This window comes from Pseudonaja textilis, chromosome 2, assembly GCF_049901715.1.
Source record: "Pseudonaja textilis isolate UNSWEBS1 chromosome 2, rPseTex1.2, whole genome shotgun sequence".
Classification (NCBI taxonomy): domain Eukaryota; kingdom Metazoa; phylum Chordata; class Lepidosauria; order Squamata; family Elapidae; genus Pseudonaja; species Pseudonaja textilis.
In genome coordinates this window covers 248,988,177-249,001,046 of record NC_141991.1, presented here as the reverse complement: position 1 = coordinate 249,001,046, position 12,870 = coordinate 248,988,177, and the positions used below count along the sequence as shown (strand labels likewise).

Below are 12,870 nucleotides of genomic sequence, written 5' to 3'. Positions count from 1 at the left end.
TCTCCTTCCTCCTTCCCTTCCTCCTTCCTTCACTTGCTTTCTCTTTCTTTCCTTCCCTCCTTCCTTCCTTCTCTTTCTTTCCTTCTACCTCTTCTCCTTCCTTCCTTCCTTCCTTTCTCCCTCCCTTCCTTCTCTTCCTTCCTTCCCTCACCTTCTTTCTTTCATTCCCTCTCCTTCCTTTCTCCCCTCTCTTCCCTTCCTTCCTTCCTCCTTCCCTACCTCAAGGTCATCTCTGTATTCCTTTCTACAGGATCATCTATCCTATACAACACTGGAAGTTTTTTAAAAGATGTTGGATAACCAGTTGTCTGAAATGGTGTAGGACTTCCTGCCTAAGCGGGGGTGGGGGTTGGGGTGTTGGACTAGAGTTCCTCCAAGGTCCCTTCCAATTCTGTTATTCTATTTCTATTCCATTACCCATATTGCACCATCATATCACATCACATCATACATTGCCAAGTGCTTTGTCTTTCAGAAAAGCCTGTGGCCCTCCAATTTATTGACTGGCTTCTGCGAGGCATTTCTCAAGTGATGTTTGTCAACAATCCACTCAGTGGCATTATCCTGCTTATCGGATTCCTGGTCCAGAGCCCTTGGCTGACACTCATGTGTTGCACTGGAGTGATTGTCTCAACTTTAACTGCAGTTATTCTAAGCCAAGAAAGGTAGGTTGTCCTCTAATTTCCTCCTCTTCCTCCTCCTCCTCCTCTTCCTCCTCCTCCTCCTCCTCCTCCTCCTCCTCCTCCTCCTCCTCCTCAACTTCCAATGTTCAGATGAAATTAGCCCCTGGATTTCTCCTAAATAGCAACATTCATGCAATCAAATTGAATATTTTTATTATGATCTTTAACCAGCCTTTCCAATATAAGATTACATTAAAAAGGGAGTCAGCTAAGCTCAAATCCAGTTATCAAGCTAGGAAAAATTCTGTAATGTTTCCAATTCTTTATTAAACCCATAGGAAGACCATTTTTAATTTGAGATGGGGAGATTTACTGAAATTAACAAACATTTTGGGAGCTTGGAGGCCATAACATTTATTTATTCTCTCAGTTTTCTACAGCCATCCACAAAATGGGTATTCGTTTTTTAAAAATTGCTTGACTTTGAAGATATGTGCATTCCAGGTGGTAGCTCTGTGTGAGTTTGTGCAATGTTCAAGAATGTCCACCTTGGTGTGTCTGCATTCTACCATTTGCAAAGTAATTTCTCTCCATGCTTGCTACCTAGATCCACAATTGCTGCTGGACTTCATGGCTACAATGGTGTCCTTGTAGGGATGTTGATGGCTGTCTTCTCGGACAAGTGTGAATATTACTGGTGGCTCCTACTTCCTGTTATTCTCATGTCCATGACCTGGTAAGAGTCAGTCTCTGTCTGTCTCTCTCTCTCTCATATATATATATGTGTGTGTGTGTGTGTATGTATATGTGTATATATGTATACATGTATGTGTTTTCTTAAGTTTTCGTGGGTACTTACATGTATGGTATTCAGCTTTGTTCGGGTATTTTCCCACGTCATTATAGTTGTGCTTTTGAAGTTGTATACATGTATATGTATATTAGATAGATGATAGATGATAGATAGATAGATAGATAGATAGATAGATAGATAGATAGATAGATAGATAGATAGATAGATAGATAGATAGATAGATAGATAGATAGATAGATAGATAGATAGATAGATAGATAGATGATAGATAGATGATAGATATAGATGGATGGATGGATGGATGGATGGATGGATAGATATAGATAGATAGATAGATAGATAGATAGATAGATAGATAGACAGATAGATAGATAGATGGTATTCAGCAGGTTCTGACCAGTTCTGGAGAACTGGTAGTGGAAATTTTGAGTAGTTTGGAGAACCGGCAAATACCACCTCTGCCTGGAGATTTTACAGTATCCTTCCCCTGCCACACCCACCAAGCCACACCACGCCCACCAAGCCACACCCACAGAACCAGTAGTGAAAAAATTTGAATCCCACCACTGGATAGGTAGGTAGGTAGGTAGGTAGGTAGAGATAGATAGATGATCATCATCTTCATTTAATGACCCCATAATCCTTTGCGGGGTGGAGTCTGGGCAACTGAGAACGGAGCTGAGTGTTTACTGGCCGGATGCCCTTCCTGTTGCCAACGCAGAGTTCTATTCAGCAGATCTATTGTCATTGTTCCCAGAGAGAGAAATATCTGCCCCTACCTATAAGATCAAACTCACAGCCACCTGATTGTGAGGCGAGAGGTCCCCCTCTAGGCCACCAGACCACTCAGTCTATAGTCTAGATCTGGTCATATTTCTATCCTTTGTCCTGATTTTGTTTTAAAAAGTCATAACATTGGTAAAGACTGCACCAAAAAATGACTGCACCCTTTCTGCATTGATCTGCAATCATTCTTCTTCTTCTTCTTTTTCAGCCCTATCTTTACCAGCGCTTTAAGTTCACTCTTCAGCAAATGGGACCTTCCAGTTTTCACACTGCCTTTCAATTTGGCTCTGAGTCTGTTTCTAGGGGCCACCGGCCATTATAATTCTTTCTTCCCTACAACGCTGATAGAGCCAACCGCCTCTTTACCCAACAACTCTTGGTCCGACTTTCAAGTGTCCATGGTAAGATGATACCAACCACATACCCCTTGCTAGGTGATCTTTGATGTCTGTGTCTGCTGGGAGTCCTAGATTCCTCCTTATTTCCTACCTCATGGACCAAATTCCCCCCCAGAAATCCAAAAGACCCCCCCTCACTCTTCTAGATCTTCTGAATAGCTATCAAGGTTTGGCTCTTGGGTCAAGAGATGGAGACCTCTGACAGTTGTTATGCGTCACTCCAGGAGAATGATCAGGAGTATTGAGTTTTAGTCTTTTATGTTTTTATAGTTTTTATATTTTTATTGTTGTGAGACACCCAGGGCTGTTTTAAGATGGGCGGTCATGAAACTCTTTTAAAATACCATGCAATTCTTTTTACAACCAAATAAAAATAAATACATATAATCGATGTCTAAACAAGGGAGGGTAGAGATCTTTTGGTCATACCTATAGTATAAACCTCTTTCTAAGAAAAGAAAAAAAAAAGATTGAATTGGTAGCCAGCTATTGGTGGCCTTCCATCTTTTATCCAGTCAGGTTGGGCTGTTATTGTTGTTTTCTAGTCAAGAGATCAAAGTTTCCACAATTCTTCAAAGTCAGAAAGTAGTTTATAATATATATCGTATGTTATAATGTGTTGATTATGCCCAATTAGGGTGATATGGTTCTAGGTGGTTTACACTGCCTATAAAGCCAAGTGCTATAATAATATTTCCTAATTTAGCTTCCAGAGCCAGTTTTACAACACGCTGCTCTATGGCTTTGACGTTGTCACGAATAACACCTTTTTTGTGGATTAAAGTGCAGGAAAAGCTGTTTACGTGGGCATGGGTATTTGGTGACCACTCTGTTCGCTTGGCTTCAAGTGGCCTAGAGTGCTGCTGGATTCGAGATAAGAATCATAGTTTATAATCTGTCATGCACTAAATTCATCTGATGTTGAGATGTCTTTCCAAAACATCAACTGAAAGAAACGGTCAGATCTTCTACTGAACTGATGCCTTCAGTGAGACTTTCTTTAAGACGTTAACAATAAGAAAGACAATTAAAAATGATGTTGAGACTCTAGAAAGAGTGCAGAGAAGAGCAAGCAAGAGGATTAGGAGACTGGAGGCTAAAACATATGAAGAACAGTTGCTGGAATTGGGTATATCTAATTTAATGAAAAGAAGGACTAGGGGAGACATGACAGCAGTCTTCCAATATCTCAGGGGCTGCCACAAAGAAGAGGGAGTCAAGCTATTCTCCAAAGCACCTGAAGGCAGGACAAGAAGCAATGGATGGAAAGTAATCAAGGAGAGAAGCAACCTAGAACTAAGGAGAAATTTCTTGACAGTGAGAACAATAAACCAGTGGGACAACTAGCCCTCAGAAGTTGTGGGTGCTCCATCATGGGGGGAGGTTTAAGAAGAGAATGGACAGCCATTCCTCTGAAATGGTATAGGGTCTCCTGCTTGAGCAGGGGGTTGGACTAGAAGACCTCTAGGGTTCCTTCCAACACTGTTATTCTTGATAGTGAGAACAATTAATAAATGGAATGGTTTGCCTCTGGAGTTGTGAGTGCTCCATCATTGGAGGCTTGCAAGAAAAGATTGGGAGACCATTTGTCTGGGATAGTATAAAAACTCCTGCCTGTGGCGGAGGGTTGGACTAGAACAGGGGTCGCCAGCTTTTTGCATCTCAGGGACCACCAAACTCATAATTTTAAATCCTGTGTACCAATAATATGCATTTTGACTGATGGTGGCTTGCTGACGTTGGTGTGTGTGTGTGTGTGTGTGTGTGTGTGTGTAAATGTGTGTGTGTGAAAGAGAGAGAGAGACACCCAATTTAACCTCAAAGAGTTGACAGTGATGTTCTCTCTCTCTCTCTCTCTCTCTCTCTCTCTCTCTCTCTCTCACACACACACACATACACACACACACACACACACACACACACAGATTCCTCACGCCCCCACACTCTCCAAGACACCCACATTCTAACTTGCTTTTCAGCTTTGTTCTCAGGGGAGAGAGAGAAAGAGAGAGAGAGACGGTATCCTGCGATCCCAAAATAAAGAACGATCGATTGGTAGGAAAACAGGGTGGGGGATTTTCCTGCAGACTTTTGGGGAGATTTTTCCAGCATCTCTGTCTGCAGAGACACTAGGAAAATCCCCCCAAAAGTCTGCAGGAAAATTCCCCACTCCATCTTCCTACCGCTTGATCATTCTTTATTTGGGATCGCAGGATACCGTCTCCAGCTCCATTCTCAGCTGGGGAGAGAGAGAGAGAAAGAGAGAGGGAGAGGGAGAGACTTTTGGCTTCATGCAAGGAAAGCAGCAGAAGCAGCAGAAGTCTTTCTTTCTCCCCAAACTCCGCCAGAAATGAGTCTTTGCCGCGCAGCCTCTTGGAGCAGGAGGCCTTGCAGGGTTCCAAAGACTCATTTCTGGCGGAGTTTGGGGGAGAGAAAGAAAGACTTTCTGCTTTCGCTGCGTGACAGCCAAAAGCAGAAGAAGAAAGAAGCGAAAGAAACAGCCTGGTGGCCAGGCAAGATATGTGGGCCTAGGGGAGCAAGTTCCCCTCCCCTGCCCTTTCCCCCTCCCCTCACTATTTTGTGTTGTTCGCAATGCAAGCGATGCAAGCCTTGTGTTCCTGCAGGCCACGTGGGCGACGCAGCCTTGTATTTCCGCACAGCCTGGATTAATTGCTTTGTGGGGTGCTTTGGCAGTGACATTTCCTTGCGGACCACTAAATTTTTCTCATGGACCACCAGTGGTCCCGGCTCACTGGTTGGTGACCACTGGGCTAGAAGACTTCCACAGTTCCTTCCAGCCTTATGGTTCTATGATTCTAAAAAAGGGACAACCATGAAAAAAACATATTTCCAAAGTCCAACTAGATAGCAATATTTCAGGGATAGGTCTTGGAGCACACCTACCCTACTATCTGATCTAGTGTGATGGGCAGATACACTTAGCAAGAGATAGTTCTGCAGATAGCCTAGCTTAGTGCCATACAGGGCTCTAAAGGTAATAACCATCAACTTGAACTGCACCCAGAAGGAAACTGGGAGTCAGTGCAGTTCACACAACAGAGATTTAATATGGGCAAATCTGGAGGCACACAACTGCATGCATTGCTGCTTTCTGGACCGGTTGTAAATTCTCGATGATCTTTAAGAGCTGCCCCATGTAGAGTATGTTGCAATAATCCAAATCAATCAATCAGAATAGAGCTGTAAGGGACCTTGGAGGTCTTCTAGTCCAGCCCTCGGCTCAAAGAGGAGACCCTGTACCATTTTAGAAGAATGGCTGTCCAGTCTCTTCTTAAAAACCTCCAGTGATGGAGCATGCACAACTTCTGAAGGCAAGCTGTTCCACTGGTTTATTATTCTCACTGTTAGAAAGTTTCTCCTTATTTCCAGGTTGAATCTCTCCTTGTTCAGTTTCCATCCATTATTCCTTGTCTGGCCTTCAGGTTCCTTGGAAAAATAGCTTGACCCCTTCCTCCTCCCTGTGTCAGCCCCTCAGATATTGGAAGACTGCTATCCTCTCTCCCCTGGTCCTTCTCTTCACTAGACTAGCCAGGCCCAGTTCCTGCCCAGTTCATTGTTTCACTTCATAAAAAAGGACTATAAGACGTTTTTTTGCTTGCAAATAGGAACTCGGGTTTTATATTCCTCTTTTATAATCCCTCTTTGATTCCTTTTGCAAAAAGAGAAAAGAAAAGAAAAGAAAAGAAAAGAAAAGAAAAGAAAAGAAAAGAAAAGAAAAGAAAAGAAAAGAAAAGAAAAGAAAAGAAAATATGGAATGGAATGGAATGGAATAGAATAGAATAGAATAGAATAGAATAGAATAGAATAGAATAGAATAGAATAGAATAGAATAGAAAATATGGAATGGAATGGAATGGAATGGAATGGAGAATAGAATAGAATAGAATAGAATAGAATAGAATAGAATAGAATAGAATAGAATAGAATTCTTTATTGGCCAATTGTGATTGGACACAAAAAGAATTTGTCTTGGTGCGAATGCTCTCAGTATACATAGAAAAGATATATTCATCAAGAGTCAAGAATCATCAAGTACAACACTTAATAATAGTTCTAGGGTACAATGAGCAATCAAATCACACTAGGAAACAGTCCATATAAATCGTTAGGATACAAGCGACAATGAACAATGTTACAGTTATACTGTCATAAATGGGGGGGATATTGGTGAAAGGAAGGATGGGAGGATTAATAGTAATAGTAATGCAGACTTAGTAAATGGTTGGACCGTGTTGAGGGAATTATTTGTTTTAGCAGAGTGATGGCATTTGGGGAAAAACTGTTCTTGTGTCCAGTTGTTCTGGTATGCAGTGCTCTATAGTGTTGTTTTGATTATAATCAAAAAAGATTATAATGTTGCCCAAGTAGTGTTTTACTGGACCTTGGCACCTTTAAGATGTATAGATTTCCATTCCCAGAATCCTCTAGCCAGCCATGCTGGTTGAGGGATTTTGGGAGTTGAAGTCCACACGTCTTAAAGGGACCAAAGTTCAGAAACCCTGTTTTAAACCATCACATCTGAGCAGGTGATTCAATACTCTCATCCTTCACCGTATCAGAATACCTCTTGGGTGTGTTGTTGTTGCTGTTTTGGCACTTGCATAATTCCTGTGTGGATTATGTTATTTATGGCCTTGGTCATCAGCCAGTAACTGTTCATTCCTCCCTATTTCATCTTGATTATACCGGGGGAAAAATGCTGTCAGTTGTTTTTCATCTGGAGAGAAAAATGAGCATGTGTTTGCTCATCGTACGAAGTTATATCCAGTTCTGTGTCACAATAAAAAGAGAGAGGGGGAGATTTTAGCTATGCTGAAAATGTGGAGGAGGTTGGTTAGTCCATTTTCCGATCGACACATTTTATTAAATGCAAAATGTTTAGTGGGTTGCTGTTCACAAATGCTTCTGCTTTTTAAGATAGATAGATAGACAGATAGATAGGTAGATTGATAGATAGATAGATAGATAGATAGATAGATAGATAGATAGATAGATAGATAATTAGATCGATGATATATATATATATATATATATATATATATAGAGAGAGAGAGAGAGAGAGAGAGAGAGAGAGAGAGAGAGATGATAGATAGATAGATAGATAGATAGATAGATAGATAGATAGATAGATAGATGATAGATAATTAGATAGATAGATAGATAGATAGATAGATAGATAGATAGATAGATATAGATAGATAGTTAGATAGATTAGATAGATAGATGATAGATAGACAGAAAGACATAGATAATTAGATAGATTAGATGGATGATAGATAGATAGATAGATAGATAGATAGATAGATAGATAGATAGATAGATAGATAGATGATAGACAGACAGATAGAGATAGATAATTAGATAGATTAGATAGATAGATAGATAGATAGATAGATAGATAGATAGATAATAGATAGATAATTAGATAGATAGATAGATAGATAGATAGATAGATAGATAGATAGATAGATAGATAATAGACAGACAGATAGATATAGGTAGATGGAAATAGATAATTAGATAGATAGATTGTCACTGAACAAATGGTTTAAAGTCAAGGACTAACTGTAGGGGAGCAAATGCTTGTGAAATAGGATGTCAGCCTTGGAAGCCATATTTCACTTGGAAGCTTTGAGGCTGCCACGTTCAGTGCCTGGAAATTTGGGAGGGGGGATTTCATAGTGGAGTAGAATATTCAACACAACAACACTCTTTCTCAGAGAGTCAAGGTCATGTTACCCTGCACCTGGTGAGGGTTGTCTGGAGGTAGGTCTTCAGTTGGGATGAAGTTTGATTGGACCATGTGATGGACGGATGGGTGCAGGGGATGGATTTCTAATTTTCTTTTGGGAAGTGAAACCTGATTATCCCAGATGTGTCAATATGACAACTCAAATAAAATGGAACGTTGAGCAAACGCTCGTCTCGGAATTTATTAGGTTGGAGTAGGTTAGTTGGAACGCTGACATAGGAAGGATTCCATAACTGGAAGCAACCTCGAGTTTCTCAAACACTGTCAAAAATTACAGATTAGGTCTTGAGTCCTCCATAGGTTTGGGAATCCAAACCTTTCATTTCAAGCAGGGAAAGGCGGCATTTATGCAAGATGAACAAGGTATTTGAAATGTTTATTTATTTTTTTATTCTTATCTCGGCAAGAGACTTCAAAAGTTGAATGTCAGGGTCATTTGCTAGAACATTCCCTGATGACTTAGCCAAAGCAATAATGAGTTGTGGTTGTTTTGCTGTCAAGCTCAAACAGACTCCGGCAGGAATTATTTGATTTAATGAAAGAATAGCTCCATTGTTGGCGTGTCCAACTCATCCCAGGTCAGATGAAGAGTAAAGCTGTTTGACATTAGCCCCTTGTTCAAAAGGAACAGGAAGGCTCACCTCCGCTCCTGGTTGGAGCTGAGCAAACAAAAGACTCATTTATACTTTTCGGGAACGGATCCAGTCCAGGTCTGATTAATGGACAAGCCACAAGTAAAAGTCACATTTTGAGAAGTGACGATTGCTGGCATAGAAGTCCCGTGGCTAAAAATGCAAAGATGTCCTATCTATCTATCTATCTATCTATCTATCTATCTATCTATCTATCTATTTTCTTAAGTTTTCACGGGTACTTACATGTATGGCATTCGGCTTTGTTCGGGTATTTTTCCACGTCATTGTAGTTGTGCTTTTAAAGTTGTATCAACGTTTCGGCAGAATCTCATCTGCCATCATCAGGCTTCTGTATAGTGTTCATCTTCACTTACAACTCATTCATTAGTAAACGTTCGAAGTTACAATGGCACTGAAAAAGGGAACTTATGACTATTTTTCACACTGTTGGAAGAAATATCCTTCTGGGTTCAGGTCCAAGGGGGGGGAAAGACACTGGAAACATGGAGGCTGTTTGGACAGATGATTTAATGGTGGACAGGACCACATGGCGTGGAGCTCCAAAGTGAAAGGGACGATCACGTGCTTCAAGATGTTGGGTGAAGGAAAAAAAGAAGGGGCAAGATGCTGAGAGACCCTTTAGTTATATACCCTCTGTTGGGCTTTGAATTTGAGCTTGTATTCTGATTGGTTGTCAAACTCCCATGAGGCCATGCAAGAGCAACTCTGTAGGCTGTCTCGAGTCCCAGGCTTGGTTGAGCCTTGCTGAATGATGACGTAATCAAAAGGGCTTTGGGCAATTCCTATTATAGCTCTATCTGGAGTAGATCTTTGTTATGTAAAATAGACTGGCCCAGGCCAGAGTAATGGTCCATTAGCAAAGGTATGGGCGGGTGGGGGGCTGAGTTTCTGTTTCTCTGAGTTTCTACTTTTCTTTTCAGGGGAAACATTCTGTCTTTTTAGTGTATCCTAAAATATTTCGTTTTCCTAGGAGAGGGGTGGGTTTTAACTCCCAACATTACTAATTTAACAACTGCAGTGATTCATTTAACAACAGTGGCAAGAAAGGTTGTAAAATGGGACAAAACTCACTTAACAACTTTCTCACTTAGCAAGAGACATTTTGGGGTCATTTGTGGTCATAAGTCGAGGCCTCCGAACAGCAAGATACTTCTACCATAGTCTAAAACATCTGGAAGATGCTTTTATTGTCTTAAACTATTGAAGAAACTTGATCAATATGAGAAATTATTGCTGCCTTTTTCTGACAGGTGTGTTTCAAACATGGATATGGGACAAGTTTTGGGTCCATTACTTTTCAGTAAGGCCAAAAATTTGAATAAGAATACAATAAATTTTGTAAATAAAAATGGTGACCATTCACAAAGATTGACTAGGTGCAAATAAAAATACACACTATTACCACAGCAAGGAAGATTATGCAGGAATGGTTAAATTGAAGACTTTATTAAAGAGGAAAATATGTTCTTATTTGGATATCTCTTCTGGAATTTGGGCTTGTGAAGAAAAAAAAATTAAACTTTGATTTTTGTTGCTTTGGAAGATTCGGTGTTCTCGAAATGGATAGTTATATATATTAATATGTAAAAGCAAAAACATTGAGTTTGGAGTGTACTGTGCTAGGAAGAGTTGGAAGTCAATTCCTCCTTTTCTTTCTTTTTCTCTTCCCCCTTGTATTTCACACCCCCCTTTTCCCTTTCCTTCCCTCAATTTCCCATTTTAATTTCTTTTTTTTTAATTCAATAAATAAAAAATAAACTTAAAAGAAAAGATAACATTGGCCACTTGCTGAAGATCGTAACGGAAGTCCTTTTGATACAGCCTTCAACTCTTTTCTTTGAATGCTTGTTTCACAGCTCCTGAGGTCTATCCCAGTAGGAATTGGGCAGGTCTATGGTTGCGATAACCCTTGGACTGGTGGCATCGTCATGGTGGCTGTTTTCATTTCATCCCCTCTCATCTTCAGTCATGCTGTGCTTGGCTCAGCAGTTGGAATACCTGCAGGTATGACAGATAGCAATAGCACTTATATACCACCTTCCAGCCCTCTCTAAGCAGTTTACAGAGTCAGCCTCTTGCCCCCAATAATCTGGATCCTCATTTTACCTACCTCAGAAGGAGAGAAGGCTGAGTCAGCCTTGAGCCTGCTGGGATTTGAACTGCCAAATTGCAGGCAATCGGCAGTCAGCAGAAGTAGCCTGCAAGTACTGCTCTCTAACCACTGTGCCACAGTGGTGCAGAGGGCATTATATTATTCTGCTCAGCAACTTTCTCCAACTTAGAAGACCCCAAAAGTTTGGACCATATCTCAGAATTCTTACTCATCATGTTGATGGGATGTTCTGAGAAAAAGAGGTCCACAATTCCAGCATCTCAAAAATGCCAATTATCTCAAGAGCTTCATGTTGAGGGGATGTTCTGTGATGGCCATGCATGGAACAAACTCTGAGATTATCTCATATTTATCGATATTAACATTTGTTAGCAAAAGATGGACAAACTTTGATGGCTGGGGATGAAACTTAACTTTTGAGAGGGTGGGCAGAAAATGTGAGGTAATGACCCAAGCCAAACAAGACCAGGATCTTTGGAGATAACACATTTTCAGGAGAGCTTGGGTAGCTTCTTCTTTTCTTCTTAAGGTAAAGGTAAAAGTTCCCCTCGCACATACGTGCTAGTCATTTCCAGCTCTAGGGGGCACTGCTCATCTCCGTTACAAAGCCGAAGGGCCAGCGCTGTCCGAAGACGTCTCCGTGGTCATGTGGCTGGCATGACTAAACATCGAAGGCCCACAGAATGCTGTTACCTTTCCACCAAAGTGGTCCCTATTTTTCTACTTACATCTTTACATGCTTTCAAACTGCTAGGTTGGCAGAAGCTGGGACAAGTAACGGGAGCTCACTCTGTTATGCAGCGCTAGGGATTCGAACCACCGAACTGCCAACCTTTCTGATCGACAAGCTCAGCATCTTATATTCCCTTCCAAACTCAACCCCCCCCCCCAAAAAAAAATGAACAACCAGAATTCATTGAAACCAACCCACAACATCTATAGAATAGACAAAATCATCTAGAGTTAGGTGGACCCTAGGAAAGCCTTTAATAACGCAACCTGGCCATCATCCATGGTGTTGAAGGTGCTGAATCAAGGAATGGGAAGGTGCACGTTCAAGTCCATTTTCAGCTGAGAAAGCTCCCTGGCTGATTCTGGGCCAGTCCCCTTCCCTCAGTCCAGCTACCCCATAAGTTTGTCACCGTGTTGAAAGAGAGAGAGATTACGTCCACCATCAAAATTCTGGAGGAAAAAGTGGGGTATGTGTGTGTGTGTATCTATAGATAGATAGATAGATAGATAGATAGATAGATAGATAGATAGATAGATAGATAGATAGATAGATAGATAGATAGATAGATAGATAGATAGATAGATAGATAGATAGATAGATAGATAGATAGATAGATAGATAGATGATAGATAGATAGATAGATGATAGATGATAGATAGATGATAGATAGATAGATAGATAGATAGATAGATAGATAGATAGATAGATAGATAGATATAGATAGATGATAGATAGATAGATAGATAGATAGATAGATAGATAGATAGATAGATAGATAGATAGATAGATGATAGATGAATGGATGGATAGATAGATAGATAGATAGATAGATAGATAGATGATAGATAGATAGATAGATAGATAGATGATAGATGATAGATGATAGATAGATAGATAGATAGATAGATAGATAGATAGATAGATAGATAGATGATAGATAGATGATAGATAGATAGATAGATAGATAGATAGAT

The 12,870-nt window shown here is 40.5% G+C and overlaps 1 protein-coding gene across 2 annotated transcripts in view; it reads left to right on the top strand.

Annotated features, from left to right (window-relative positions):
* Window positions 1-12,870, top strand: part of LOC113444955 (urea transporter 2-like) — a 44,703-nt gene that overhangs the window by 19,573 nt on the left and 12,260 nt on the right. For both annotated transcript variants that reach the window (XM_087927552.1, XM_087927551.1), the window contains 4 exons: window positions 476-665; window positions 1,231-1,359; window positions 2,432-2,624; window positions 10,907-11,054. In XM_087927552.1, coding sequence (XP_087783678.1) covers window positions 476-665; window positions 1,231-1,359; window positions 2,432-2,624; window positions 10,907-11,054 — 660 coding nt within the window. The remainder of the gene's footprint in view (window positions 1-475; window positions 666-1,230; window positions 1,360-2,431; window positions 2,625-10,906; window positions 11,055-12,870) is intronic.